This window comes from Oncorhynchus clarkii, chromosome 30 (genome assembly GCF_045791955.1).
Source record: "Oncorhynchus clarkii lewisi isolate Uvic-CL-2024 chromosome 30, UVic_Ocla_1.0, whole genome shotgun sequence".
Lineage (NCBI taxonomy): Eukaryota > Metazoa > Chordata > Actinopteri > Salmoniformes > Salmonidae > Oncorhynchus > Oncorhynchus clarkii.
The window spans coordinates 15,828,509-15,843,825 of NC_092176.1; the positions used below are offsets into that span (position 1 = coordinate 15,828,509).

The following is a 15,317-nucleotide window of genomic DNA, read 5'->3' on the forward strand; positions in this document are numbered from 1 at the left end:
TCTTGATACACAAGGGAAACTGTTGATTGAGAAAAACCCAGCAACTTTGCAGTTCTTGACACACTCAAACCAGTGCGCCTGGCACCTACTACCATACCCCGTCCAAAGACATTTAAATATTTTGTCTTGCCCATTCACCTTCTGAATGGCACACTTACACAATCCATGTCTCAATTGTCTAAAGGCTTAAAAATCCTTCTTCAACCTGTCTCCTCTGCTTCATCTACACCGATTGGAGTGGATTTAACAGTTGACATTAATAAGGAATCATTGCTTTCACCTGGATTCACCTATGTCATGGAAAGAGCAGGTGCTCTTAATGTTTTGTATACTCAGTGTACAGTATATACTGTATTTTAGTCATGCCTCATCCTATATAACTACTGCTGTACACACCTTTTCTATTCACATACTATCCACTCTTTGCCTTGATGACAGCTTTGCACACTCTTAGCATTCTCTCAACCAGCTTCATGAGGTAGTCACCTGGAACGCATTTCAATTAACAGGTGTGCCTTCTTAAATGTTAATTTGTGGAATTCCTTTCCTTCTTAATGTGTTTGAGCCAATCAGTTGTGTTGTGAAAAGGTAGTGGTGGTATACAATAAATAATAAATAAAAACCCTTGAATGAGTACGTGTGTCCAAACTTTTGACTGGTACTGAATATTTATATTCCGGACTCTGGTCTGGAAGTTAATTTCCTGCAATTCTATACATTTTGCCATGAGGTTTTGTAATGTTAACTTAAACACTGTATTCTAGTAATGCCTCATTCTAATACTGTATTTTCTGTTCTGCTGTACTGTACATTACCTAGTATATCTTATGTAAATTAATCTGGTGTACAGTATATACGTATAGATTGCATTTAGATTTCTTGTGATATTCGGGTTGTTAATTTAATTAGCTCCGACATTTCTTAATTTCGTTTTTTTTAATTGCTTTATTTGTGTACTTGTTTGACATTTTACTGCACTGTTAGGAGCTAGTAACAAGCATTTTGCTGCACCCGCTATAACATCAGCTATACTGTGTCCGCGACCAATACATTTTGATTTGATTTTGAATTGATAAACTAGAGCTCAGATAACCCCTCATGATTAGAAGAGACTGTAGGCAGCAGGCAGGTGGCCAGGCTGGGATCTGGGGGAAATGTCAGCTTGTCTGACCGCATTGAGGAGCTGTCAGGTAGATGAAGGAGCACACAGGTGGTAGCTAGACTACATTCAAGCAGCCACTGCCTTCCTAGCTACGTGCTACATCCCCTCCAGGCTGTACTGGTGGGGGTGTCTGGTAGTGATACACGGGTTGACTCATAACCCGTCCTCCCTGCGGTTATATCCGTAGGGCGGGCGGGTTTAGGATCATGAAATGTTGTGTGGATGAAGGGTGGGTGCGTGGTGGGCAGGTTGAATAAAGATAAGGGGAAAAAAACATCCATGAATGTATAATTCTTGTGCAATTCATATCTATATGTTATACAGAGGTTTTTCTTTCATTATTTGTATCTGGCATTAGTGCTTAAGCTTTAGGTCCTAACTGTATGCATGCCAAGTACATGCCAATCTCCAAATGCTTTTGGGAACTTGGGCAGAAAAAGCTAATGTAGATCCTAAATATTCAATAAACAAATTAGGAAATGTTGAAGAAAACCGTCATTGTTCAATAAATGTTCAAGAGAAAAAAAGTGAACTGTACAGCACATTTTCTATATTTGCGGGTAAGGGTCGGGTGCAGACCTCAGATTTTCACTTTATCACATATTGTCGGGCGGTTGCGGATGGGTTATTAGCAATTAAGGGTGGGTGTCTGGAGCCTACTCAAGCCATGTTAAATGATCCTGCTCTCTTTCTCTGTGACCCAAACTACTCATCTTTCCCTTTCTCTCTTTCTCTCTCTCTCTCTCTCTCTCTCTCTCTACTCTCTGTCTCTCTCTCTCTCTCTCTCTCAAATCATAAATGAACATGGTTGTAAATTTCATCCATTCACACAGTTTAATCCAAAAAACTACAAACCTTGCGTTCCATCTCTATAACAACTTCTGTACCATGAAAATACATGTTACAATTCCTTCTGGGTCACAAAATGATGCAATTGCTATTATGAGGTTCAGTCTTTTTAGTACAAATGTGTTTCAGTGTAGCATGAATTAAGCTATCATCAGGAGAAGAAATATTGTTTATTCAATGAACCAATCGACTTTGGTAATTTAGCAATTTCTTAACAATTGAAAATGTACATTTGACATGGTCTCAAGTCTGTATGAAATAAATAGCACAATTTTGCTCATTTACAGCCAGTCTGAAAAAAGGGTTATGGTTCATAATTAAATGGCATACAAATGAATTGTGATAATCATGTACTCACTAATTACATAACAAAATGTTCTCCTGTTTAAATAAAGCTTTTCAGATTCATAAGTACCTTCAAGAGCATGTTATAGTTAAATAAATAGAATGTTTTCCATTTTAACATGCACAACCAATCTGCTTGGGAAAGTATTTACACCAAACGGACACCACAATGCATCTTTCTTTTTCTGAATGTTAATATCTCTCACACACTCTTACTCAAATACACACACACATACCCACATTGTCTCCTGTGAACACACTGTCTATTTACTATGAACACAATATCTTCTCTTTAGGGCTAAAACTATCAATGTGATCAAAATGCTAATGCTGGATGCATTATAAAGTGGACACATCTCAACAACTCACAGGTTTTTTTTTCTGGGTTTTTCAGTTTTATGGTCATACGATTAACTATGAAGTCATGCATTATGATAACTGGTGGGCCTGTAGTATTTGGTTTGCATTTTTAAAATCGGTGGCTCCATTGATTTTCTTTTTGTTGACAAAGAAAGGTGTGCAACTTTTCTGGCAGTAATATACAAATATGTTACCAATAATCTCTAGAAAAAAAGAAGAAAATTGTTTTTTTTTCCCAGGGAATCTCCACTGTTGAGAAACTATTTTTCTCTGTTTGAGTCCAATGTCTGCACATGATCCAGGAGTCATTGGAACAGGTCGTTGCTTCTGTCTTGTCCATAGCAGTGTGGAAACTCCTTGATGTGAGGCAGTTGAGGAAGGCGAGAAGCAGAGTTTGTGGATGATCTGCTATATTACATAATATAATTTCTGTATGTGATTCTTTCATGATGCAAAGTAAGAGTTCTGCATGGAATAGAGTCGGTCAATGGGTCCCACACGTGCTTGCATGTTCATTTCTGAAGATGCCATGAAGCAGTCACTGAGGCTGGTTAAAGATGTGTCGCTGTCTATGTCATGGAAAATTGAATCATTACCTATAAAGGAGAGAAAGAGAAAAAATAGTTGCAACAATATAATAATTTACAGTCAAAGAAAATACTATACACGGGGCATTGAATAAAAGCAAACTGCAACTTCCAATTGCACTGATAATAAATCTGATATATTTATGACTGTCTTGCAAAGGTATAATTGTTAGTCTTGATGCCCACTTTGAATGATTGTTATTACATTCCATTACACTTCTGAAAACTGTTTTGACAATAGCTCTCTGAAAGCATTGTCCCTCTCTGGGACAGTTACTATGGATCTGAGAGGAACATGTCAACAAGAGGCATCTATCCAAAAGAGCTCAATAATAGCAAATGTTTACGTATCTCATAATTTCTCTTCCTATTATTTTTCTTGTGGGAATTGTTAACTTTATTGCACTCCCGATTTTAATGACACTGTTACAAAAGACAGGGATAGAGTGATGAAGAGACATATCTTTTAATGTTTTGGCAATATCATCCTTCCCTCTATTTATCCCATAAAAACAGAAGAAGTGTGATGAGACTGGGACTTTGGGTGTTGCAACTGCAAGACACAAAATGGAGGCATTCAGAAATGATATTACGTTTAGTAAACGATCTTTATGGGGTTGGAGACACTGCTCAAAATTGTCTTCTACCAATTTCAACCCGTATATGTAAATTAAACGGAAGAATAAAATAACTGAATCAAGTTTTATTTAAACATTTGTGTTTTGTTTGCGTTTGCATCCCAGTGTTGTCATGTGTTGCTGCCATGCTATATTGTTGTCTTAGGTCTCTCTTTACGTAGTGTTGTGTTGTCTCTCTTGTCATGATGTGTGTTTTTGTCCTATATATATATATTATTATTTTTTGAATCCCAACCCCCGCCCCCGCAGGAGGCCTTTTGCGTTTTTTTGGTAGGCCGTCATTGTAAATAAGAATTTCTTCTTAACTGACTTACCTAGTTAAATAAAGGATAAATGAAAAAAAAAACAAATAAAAATCCCTGTGATTGTCACATACAATGGTTATTTCGCATCGTGGTACATTACTTCACTCATCATTCTCACCATTGTTTTGATTATAATTTACCGCAAGCCATTTGGATTATCTAAAAGCTCCTCACATAGTCCGCAATGCAAACTGTCAGATAGCATAGCATTGCATGTCACTAAACCCCATACACAGACAGAGAGAACGTATTGAGTGATTGTGGGGCGGGAGGGGGAGGGGGAGTAGAAAACATGTTGGATTGATTTTGAAATGAACTTCAAAATAAACCAGTGGCCTGTGAGTATGTTTGTGTCATCTCATGTGGAAGGGGGCTGCTTGTACTTTGTGCGAGCAGCCTAAGCCAGGGCTCTGTGGCCTGAACACATGTCCCACACTGGGGAGCATGTAAGGTTGAGCAGGGGGGTAGGGGGGTGGCTGCTCACCATATGGGTTCATGTGGTCTCCGGGCATCTGTGGGGGAGTGAGGCCCTGCTGGAAGGGGTCTGTACTGTAGCCGTTCTGATCCATGGAAACCAGTTGCTGCTGGGGCGGGGCCAGTGGCGTGAAGGAGTTCATCATGCCCTCCATCCGATTGGACATCACCTCTGAAACACAGCCAACCACGTGGAGAAAGACTTTACATGAAGACTCTTGTGTTCCTGGGAGGAAAACCATCAACTCTAAATCTAATACAGAAACTAGACCATGAGCACTGTCTCCATGGAAACCCTCTCTGCTCTGCTGTGGCCAAGGGAGATTCTCCCAGCATTCCCTTGAAGAAGGCAGCTCTTGACTCACTCAGCGGTGAGTGGGACGCACACACAGCCCTTGTGGGTTTGAGACTGGAGCCCACCACCCTGCACTTTCCTTTACAGTGGTGAGCCCTTGTGAAAAGATGTCTGTCATTCATTTATTTGGGGTTCCAGAAGTTTCCATCACATATGTCTGCTGTAATGCTTTCTTGTTTAAGTTAACTGTACTCAGTAAATGTTGTTATCTAAAATACATATATCTCCTCACATACTATCCTATCCAGTATTCACAATATGCACTTTTGGGCAACAGCATTTCAGGGCATACTGTATGCCTTTCCCTACAGAGTTTTACAAAATATTCTAGAGCTGTTGAGTAATACAATGTCAATGTAAGCCTTGGGATTTCCAGGTAGCTGCTTTAGCTTGTACAGCTATATTTATGTACTGTGTGCAACATCTCTTAAATCGTGTATCTTCTGTCTTGTGTATACTTTGTGTAGATTCTTCCTCCTCACTGTTATATATCTTGTGTTTTCTTACAAGATTGTGAAACCAAATCCTTTCTCCATAGTGGATGTGTGTTTTTCAATTAAGCTTTCATACATGCCTGGAATCATATCATTACTACCATTTTATCTAAAATTCCAAATATAATATGATTTGTGAACATTTTACTAGTGATTCTTCCTCACGGTGTGGTACAGTGCCAAGGCATTTGTCTTGAATTCTGAGAAGATTACCTCTGAACCCTTGTTGGTGTGGCTCTAACCCTGACAAACAGTTTGTATGACGTCATTACAGGAGTGGAGTTTCTGAACGGGAACGTGAGTGTTTGACCTGGCTACAGCATGGGGACTACAGTTCTCACACAGGATGGGTCATTTTATATACAAGACTGATTAACAGGTTCTCATTTGTAAATCTCCCAACCCACACACACAGCTGACACGGTCTCCCATGTACCACGCCTGACTGGAGCCACAGACGCTAGCTAGCCTCCTCCACCTCCCCCCATCACACACCAGTGGAAACTAGGGCTAATGCGTGGGAGGTCACACACGAGCAGAAGCCATTACGTCCGTTCTACTCCAAAGGTTTGCATGTTGCCTCAATTAATGCCATCTTTTGGAGTGGTCACACAGAGCTGTGGTATACAGTATGTGATTATCCTGCCTCTGTGTTTCTCATTGAAGTGCCATGCTGCACGTTTAGCTGGCTGAATCATCATTTTTATTTATGTTATGTGATAATCCCAGATCAGAATTTTTAACACCATGTCAAATGCAAAATAATTGTCTAAAGCCATGGTAATACGGAAGCAGTAACATCTGTTTTTAAACTACCGAAAGGCTGTTGAAAATTATTCTGGGGCAGTGGTTATTGGCTCTCTTCAGCCCAAACTGTAGACTGTATACTGTACCTTGGCCAAGCCTTTGAGAATTCTGTTGTTCTTGTTGCTGTTGCTGTCTCCTTGCCATCTTCTTCATCTAAAAAAAAAAAAAGACAGAGTTTTAAGTAACTCCCCAAACTAAGGTGCTGTTTTTCATTTGAAAACAATGCTTCTTGTTGCTCACCCCTGAGTGAACTATAGGAACACGTATCTGACTGTACTTTGTTATCAAAGGCTTTTTAAGATAATATCAAAAAAGGAGGTGGATGTAGACATCCAACGTATGACTGAGGTAGATTTGAATGCATTGCACTTGAACTTTACATAGTTAAATGGAATGCAATGAAATAGTTACATGTATTGTTGATATCTGTGGTGATTTGTTAGCTCCAATACTGTAATGTTTGAACACTCCTGCCAATCTATGTGTACTGCATTGCTATTACTACATTGGACTCTTGATTAGTAACAAATAACATAATTATCACAAACAGTGCCTTTCTGGTGGTTGTGCTCTCACCTTGGCTCTCTGGTTTTGAAACCACACCTGCACCACACGAACACTGAGGCCTGTCTCAGCAGCTAGGGTCTCCCTTACCTTTAACAAGTCAACACAAATGCATTTCAACATCCCACAAGAAAACAAACACCTAACTACAGATTGTGGCAGTCCTTTTGGACCTATTGGTTACTGCCTCTTCAAAGCTTTGGAGCGGGTGCAGTGAATGCTTTTAGGGCCTCCACTATGGATGCAGTTCCTCTCTTTCAGAATGTCATTTGGCGCAGGGCAGATGGGCTGCGTTACCCTCTACCTCAGTTAACACAGACCAGAGTGTTGCTAGCCACTTCAAAGCACAGCTCCGAGGTGCTGGAGATTTTTCAAATTTGAGAATTTTATTTGTAAAACTACTGTAGGCCTCATGGCATTCCTCCAATTCTCCACATGTCAGTCTGTCCATGGGGATATTATGAAGTATTAGTATTGGATTTGCATCTACAGTATACTACAAAAACAACTCAAAGTAAGCTTAAAAGATAGGATTTGTTGCTTCTCTTCTCACAAATGCCAGCTTTCAGTTCATACTGTGTGTATACTGTAGCAGTGCAGACATTTACAGTAGTTTTCCCAATCTAGGTCATTATTTCAGGTCATTCTCTGTAGCCTAAATACACTTGTTCCTCGTAGCTACTTTTGTGCTCAAACTGCAGCTAGCCGCCTTCGTGCTAGAGGTTAAACAAAGTGTTAGTTTTCACCTCTGTTGAGTGTTCAGTAGGCAGACAGTGGGATTAACTCTGTCTGTCTGGTGAAAATAGAGCTGCTTTGGTGGTGACTAGGTCATGTGGAGGAGAGGAGAAGATCTCACCTTTCTGCAGGGCTTGGAGGACACCTCGAAGGAGGCTTTGAAGGCTCGTCTCTGCTGAGTGTTCAGAATGGTGCGTGGTCGCTTGGGCCTTCTGGGGTCCTTCCCATCATCTCCCTTGCCCTGGCCTCCGGTGCCTTTCTCCTGCTTGATACCCAGATCCCCATCGTCGCTTTTCTCTGCATGGAGATACCATTTTTCACCAATATCAGTATGGGTTTGAGCTGACACCTTCTCAGAAAGTCTGCTGATAAATAGATGTTCATTCCAATTCCAAGAGATTCCGACTCCACAAGAGTATCCATAATGAAAGGAGACACGTGGATTTAATAGTTTCTTATGAATTTATTACAAAACGAATAGGCCACGTGCACGATTAGACTTTCAGAGGACTTACCAGAAAAGCACAATGTTATATGCACATTTGTCATTGGATTTGACATTATGTCATTGGTAATTAATTACACTCAGCTTTGGCTGTTTTACACCAAATACATCTTTGGTAAGAATAGTACAGAGCGGATCCACCACAACATGAAAAGGCAGCATGACCACATATGGGAAATGAACTCAAAATATCAGAGGAAATATCAAATATAGATTTCAGAACCTGAAAATAATAGTAAAATGTACACTGGGTCCCAACAGACAAAAATACTATAAAGATGCTATTCATAAAGAATACAATTGGAAAAGGTTCTAAGACATTCTTACCAAAAGGTGGAAAGCTGATGGGTTTTGTTATTGTCTATTGTAATTGGATGTATCCATAAAGGGATCTTGGTGTCTGTCCATTGGCACACATAATGTGCCATCTTTTATCATCACATAGTGTGATGGACATTAGATCATTAATCTAACAAGCAATGTCAGTGTACATAATATAAAGATACTCGTACTTAAAATGCTAAACTTCATGAGTTTACAAAGATAATGATCAAATCCAATGTTAAATCATGTATCCCTAATGCATTCATTACAACATTCAAGGCCTGGGTGAGTGAAAAGCAGTGTTCTCAGAAACAGCAGCACTTTCAATTAAAGCAACAAATGATGTGGGCTTCCTGTGATGGCTTGGAGATGCATACATGATGGTTTCGTTCTGTCTGCTGTCATCTGGTTCTGATTCTCTACTGTAAATAGTGTGGTGTAGTATGCTAAACTGTATTTCACCAGTTGATTTCTATATTTTATTTTCTGTATATGCCGAGGTTAACCTCTGTTCATGTAAAATCTTGAATTTGGAGACACTCCAAAAGAATGCCCATGTGCTACACTAGGACAAAACGAAGCGTGGAAGTAAAATAAATATTCCTTTAAGTTGACAAAAGTTGACACAGACAGATGTGTTTGACAAATTCTCTGCCTTTGTGTGCATGTTTAAATGAGAGCCAGATGGGTCTGAACAGTGAGGCTTGGCGAGATGCCTCATTGTGTGGAGGCGAGGGGTACAGAGGAGAAGATAAGAGGAGCTCCGCTCGGCCCTCTGTCGAAAGGCCCTAAATCCTCCCGTCAGTCATCATGATACACCGATTTAATTATTTCCAGCAAAAGAGCCCGCCGGCACAAGGACCCAACAAGACATTAATACAGTGCCTTTTTGTCCTCTCTGTTTCCACTTCCTAGCCCAATACCTTTTTGTCTTCTCTGTTTCCACTTCCTAGCCCAATACCTTTTTGTCTTCTCTGTTTCCACTTCCTAGCCCAATACCTTTTTGTCTTCTCTGTTTCCACTTCCTAGCCCAATAGCTTTTTGTCTTCTCTGTTTCCACTTCCTAGCCCAATACCTTTTTGTCTTCCCTGTTTCCACTTCCTAGCCCAATACCTTTTTGTCTTCCCTGTTTCCACTTCCTAGCCCAATACCTTTTTGTCTTCTCTGTTTCCACTTCCTAGCCCAATACATTTTTGTCTTCTCTGTTTCCACTTCCTAGCCCAATACATTTTTGCTCCCTGCCCATAATATCCATTGTACATAGAATAAAATGAATGAATGACTGAATACAATCACTCAAAACTGTGGGTCTCACCCAGAATACGTTTTCATACTTTTCTGTGTTTGCGTGAGTGCGAGTGTGTGTTCTTCTGTTTCTGCGTGTACTGTATTGTACTGTACTGACTGCGATAGGATTTGGTCTTACCTGAGTCGGAGTCGTCCGGGCTGACAGAACTGAGCAGGTCCTTCTCCTTCTCATAGTCACTCTTACACAGCAGCTGGCCCTCCTTCAAGACAAATTCATCCCCTTTTCTCAGCTGCCGGTCACACACGCAGCAGGAGAAGCAGTTGAGGTGGTATACACACTCCAGAGCACGCATCACAAACTCTGTGGGGGCGATCTTCTCCAGGCATCCACTGCACTTGGCGGCAAATAATCTATGGAAGGTGAGAGAAAAGGTACCATTACTAATCAGATGAATAAAAAACGTACGTTACATTAATAACACAATCTGATCACAGAATCAAGGGGGGTCAACATAGTCTCCCGAGCTTGACCTGTCATGGGCTTTTGATTAACAGGGTTTGAGGGTGGCAGGCCGCTGTGGCTGATCCTGCGGGCAGCCAGTACCAGTGAGTGGTCCCTTTGACTGGAGTTCATGTGTGTATGTGACTAGGGTCCCCCTATCCCCACGCCACTCCAACAGAGCTGGGTCATGGGCACCTAAATGCCTCTTAGCCTCAGACAGCTGACCGACACTGGGTTCAGTCAGTTATGATGCTCAATTAGAATCAGCACATTAAATGTCCTTTTTTCTCTTTTTACTTGTTTATCATAATCACTGTTTCTCTGTCAGATTAGCATCTGATTCTTTGCAGGTTGTCAGCATTGTCTGTTTGAGTAATGACTAGGAACTGGAACATGCCCACTGTGTCGTCATACTTTTCTACACCCACTATATCTGATTAATCTCCTCCTACTCATCACACTGTTTTAAATCTCATCTGGCCATCCTAAACCAGCCTCTATGGTGCACGGCTACATTAACACCTTCATCTTCCATAATATATTTTCAGGAAGATGTCAAACTTTTTGTATTCTTTTATTGGTGGCTGGGAGAGTTTCAATTAATTTGCTGTCGTTCAGAAGGAGAATCATTAACTGGGCAAGGAGGCAGAGAGTGTGGTTGATCTTGTCCAGCCGTGAAGCTGGTTTTATTAGCATGCTCTTTGTTTTCGTTGGTCTGGAGGACAGCTGGCTGCCGCCTATCTATTTGTGGTGAACATCTATTTCATTGTGCAAGGGAGAGAGCGAGAGGGAGGGAATAGAGAAAGAGAGAGAGAGCAGCAATTGACATCATCTGCTGTTTCAGGACAGGGATGAGCGATAGTGATGAATATGTTTAAATATGAGGGGAGAGAAACCCAAGGAAGGTTTTGTCATGTTAATAATATTGTAGGTGCTGATTGAGAACTGATAGGGAGTTTGTGTCTGCCACACAGTTCAGTGGAGCAGCTGCTTGCATGGTTGAAACAAGAGACACGTTCGGTTGCTGTTTCTAGTCTCTACATCTCATATCAGCTCCATCTTTGAGCGGCCATTTACTACAAATCAGACTGTTTTCTCACTATTATGGCAAAACAACAGAGATATCAGAATTGGCACACGCATGCTTTAATCTTTCAATTATTACAATACATTAAGAAGATTATTATTCAACTATGGAAAAACCTAGAGGATAATCGCTTAAAAAATATATTTTTGCACATTTTGCAAACAAGCTGACTTCTTGTGAAAGCAACCTACAGACCTACAGCATGATGCTTATCTGCTCAACGATGAAATGACTGTGTTCCAACAAAATATGTAATTCATATAATCTTAAACATAACCTAATATTAATTCCCACTGAGACCAAAGTATCTTTTGCAAGGCAGCCCTGCATTACATGGGCAGCAAGCAATTACGCATTAAATATTCAAGCTGTGTCAAACGATAATAGCAGGGACATACATACAGATGTAGGATCTTAATTTGAACCAGTTTGCTACAGCAGGAAAATAATCCTGCATTAACAAGAAATGTGAATTATTATCTGGATTATAATTAATGGCATTTTTTTGTAGGGGTTGATATATTTTTCGTTAGGGCAAATCAAGTCTGATTTTAAAGTAGAAATTACAAACTTAAACCTTGAATACACTAAAAGTTTGCATTTCCTGCTGTGCAGGAAAATTCTCAGCAACAAAAGAGTGAACAAATTAAGGTCCTACATCTGTAATCCAATATCTACCTCAAAAGTGTAGGAGTAAAACATAAAGTCCTCGTGGATCAACCTTACAGTTGCATGGAATGTTGGCTATCGCTGTTTAAACAAATCAAAATATTCACAAGATAGATGAATAATAATTCATAACTTTAGAGAGAAGGACTGTCTAACTGTTGCATGCTGGGATTGAGGGACATGAGGGGATGAATGTGTGGTGACCAGCCCAGAGGTCCAGCTCTAATGTTTAGCTAATGATTGGCGTCTGAGAGGAGAAAGGCAGAGGAAATGACTTGTTAGTATGGTTTTGATATGTCCCAGATTCCACATTCACCTTCAACCGCTCTCTCAAATCTTCTCACCCAGATAAAAACATTCTTATTCAGGCCATTCTTTTCTTTCTTTCTTTTCCTCTACGATTCTAATCTTGTAAGCCATTATTTTCCTATTTCCCCTCTGTCACTTTGCATTATTTTTGGTGCTGTAATTCCTATTTGTCCCTTCTGGAATCTTCCTGTCCTGCTTTGTCCTCTGGTCTAATCCAGACTTCTAGCCTGTTGTCGGCCCCTGTACCCCATTCTCAGTGGGGTTCAGATGGAATATCCATGCATGACGCCCCTTCTATGGCAACCACACCTCCACAGGAAGGCAACGGCGACTTTTCGGATGGGCAGAGAGGGCCTTTCAGAAGCTGGCAGCAGAAGTAAATCCTTCTCTAAGGAACAAGGGGAATTAGCAGGGAGCACTGGACTAGGGATTTAACCCCTCTCCTTTGAAAGGCCCAGTCACTCCGACTCCCGCGGCTAGCTACAATCAAACAGAGGGGGGGAGGGGGGGGGGGGTCGCGGTGCAGAAAGGAGAACACAGCTCCCTGAATGACACAAGCACTGGATTGTGGAGGAGCCTAATCCCACTTTAATACCTTTCCAAGTTCAGCTCCTAAAGAATGCTCTTTAAAACAACACCAGTGTGTGAGCAGTGAAGGACAACCAGAGGGAGGCACGCTATTCAACCTCCATACCATTACCTGATTAGCAGATAGAGGCCCAGGCGGTGGGGAGAACATGCCCACGGGAGACAGGGGAAAGACACAGATGATGATGATCACGCTGATCTGTAAAATACTATAATAAACACATCAACTATCAAGGTCATGCTGACTCCAGCCCTAAGATGAACAGGGTCTGCAGTTTGAAGTGTAGGCTAAGCTCTTTGTAAAAGCTAATGGGGCAAGAGGGATAAGATGCAGCCGTTGGTGTAGTGCTGGGCTAGCATGGTTTGTCAATATCCTGTCTCAAAGACTCAAAATGCCATTTGAAATCAGAATCTGCCCAAAATTAACCAACGAAAAAAGAATGCATCAGTTTCTGCTGCTGCCCATAGTGACCCGTCTATTGAAGCCTGCGTTAAGAAGTCTGTTATTTGTTGTGTGCTCAGCAGCTGTGCTGTTGTACATTTACTGAGGACGGAGAGAGAGCACGGACCACAAAGAGGACCACCAGCCAGCAGGATCCTCTGTCCCTGCTTTCGTTTGCAGTCAGGATCTGCGTTTCTCTCCTCCCACACCTGAGCGCACAGATCAGCCCATAAGACCCTCTAGTGTGGATCAATGACCACGTTTCAAGCAGCAAAGTGCCAATATTTACCCAGGCGTTCTCAGCATTGGACCTCATCAGTAGAATAAGAGATAATCTCAGCAGATACCTTTTAAGATGGCTCCCAGGGGAATCATTCATCCTTCCATCCTTCCATCTCTTAGCACTCAATATCTTTGCCTCTCTCTCTCTCTCTCTCTCTCTCTCTCTCTCTCTCTCTCCTTTTCTGCCATGCTCACATTCTAGCTAGCTCTACTGAGATTCACAAGAACCTATACTCTCACCTTGCTAAAAGCAATGTAAAACAGTAAATGGAACAGCAGCATTTCATCATTACTCTGCATTCACCTATGGCGAATTCAGCTATGCACCCTCAAAGTACTTTACGATGGAAAATACTCAACTGTTCGAAAAGCTTCCTCAGATAGAGATATTTAACAACAACAAAAATATATCCCTGGTCTGGTCAAAGCATAAGCTCAGTGCAGCTGAGAAGCCTCAGCCTTTGGAGTCGTGGGTTTTCACCTCCCTGTTCCTCTTCTTTCTTTCTCCTGCTAAGGCCCACTGCAGAAGTATGCACTTTCCCTTTGAACAGATTAGAAGCAACTTAAAGTGTGACAACATCTTAAGCTTTCACCACATGTTGCCAATGATTTCCCACTAAAGACATTACTTTCAATGCTTCTGCCACAGTGATAAGGATCAGGCTGAGAGAAAGGGATAAAAGAGGAGCCCGGAGGATGAGAAAGAGGAATGGAGGAGTTTGTGGCTTGATAATCATGGTACATTTAGCAACACATGGTCTCGTCTCACCTACTCCCCTTTTGCTATTAAACAACCAGAGAAATAGCATAACAATTTAGTGGGAGAATAGCCCAGGCTATTATGTCCTCGCATCCCCTTCAAAAGAAAGAGAGGATCAGGATTAACCCACGGAACAGCTGTAAACAATCACTTTGAAGATGGCCCTCCTTGTTTCACTAGGAAGCGGGTGGGCCTGTAAGGCTGGCCATGTCAATCACCCAGACGTGAGGGATGAGGTGTATGGAACAGGGTCACAGCCACAGGAAGGTCTCCGGACACTGAATGCAGACTGAGGACCTGTGGAGCAATCGGTCAACACCGCATGGCTGGAAGCTCATTGATTTACAGGCTACATCTCTGGCTTGACCTTTCTCTCCAGCCATCCATCTCCACCGCAGTCCAACAAGAGCCCAAGTTGCCTGTCTCCTGGAAACCAAGGAGAAGGGTGGAGGCAGTGACCAGAGGAGAGAGGGGTGGAGGGAAAGAGCAGAGGAAAGAGGGGTGGAGGTAGAGACCAGAGAGACCAGAAGAGAGAGGAGTGGAGGGAGAGACCAGAGAAGAGAAGGGTGGAAGGAGAGACCAGAGGAGAGAGGGGTGGAGGGAAAGACCAGAGGATAGAGGGGTGGAGGTAGAGACCAGAGAGACCAGAAGAGAGGGGAGTGGAGGGAGAGACCAGAGAAGAGAAGGGTGGAAGGAGAGACCAGAGGAGAGAGGGGTGGAGGGAAAGATCAGAGGATAGAGGGGTGGAGGGAAAGAGGGGTGGAGGGAGAGGCCAGAGGCCAAGGATACTGATAAACAGCAGCTCCTGTTAAAAACATGGTAACTCTGTTCCAAGGAAGACTGAAGAGTAACCGCATGAATATTAGATATAGAGTTGAACAGCTTTACTGGTTGTGGATGTATGTTACGCGCAAAAACATTTGATG

The 15,317-nt window shown here is 41.8% G+C and overlaps 1 protein-coding gene across 1 annotated transcript in view; it reads right to left on the reverse strand.

The window, feature by feature from the left end:
• Positions 1-2,166: 2,166 nt before the first annotated feature.
• The window catches only part of LOC139389667 (LIM/homeobox protein LMX-1.2-like), a 53,074-nt gene continuing 39,923 nt past the window's right edge, over positions 2,167-15,317 (reverse strand). The window contains exons 3-8 of the mRNA XM_071136543.1: positions 9,931-10,163; positions 7,797-7,972; positions 6,953-7,030; positions 6,463-6,529; positions 4,731-4,892; positions 2,167-3,312 (exon numbers count right to left, since the gene is read on the reverse strand). Of these exons, the coding sequence (XP_070992644.1) occupies positions 3,161-3,312; positions 4,731-4,892; positions 6,463-6,529; positions 6,953-7,030; positions 7,797-7,972; positions 9,931-10,163 (868 nt within the window). The 3' untranslated portion in view covers positions 2,167-3,160. The remainder of the gene's footprint in view (positions 3,313-4,730; positions 4,893-6,462; positions 6,530-6,952; positions 7,031-7,796; positions 7,973-9,930; positions 10,164-15,317) is intronic.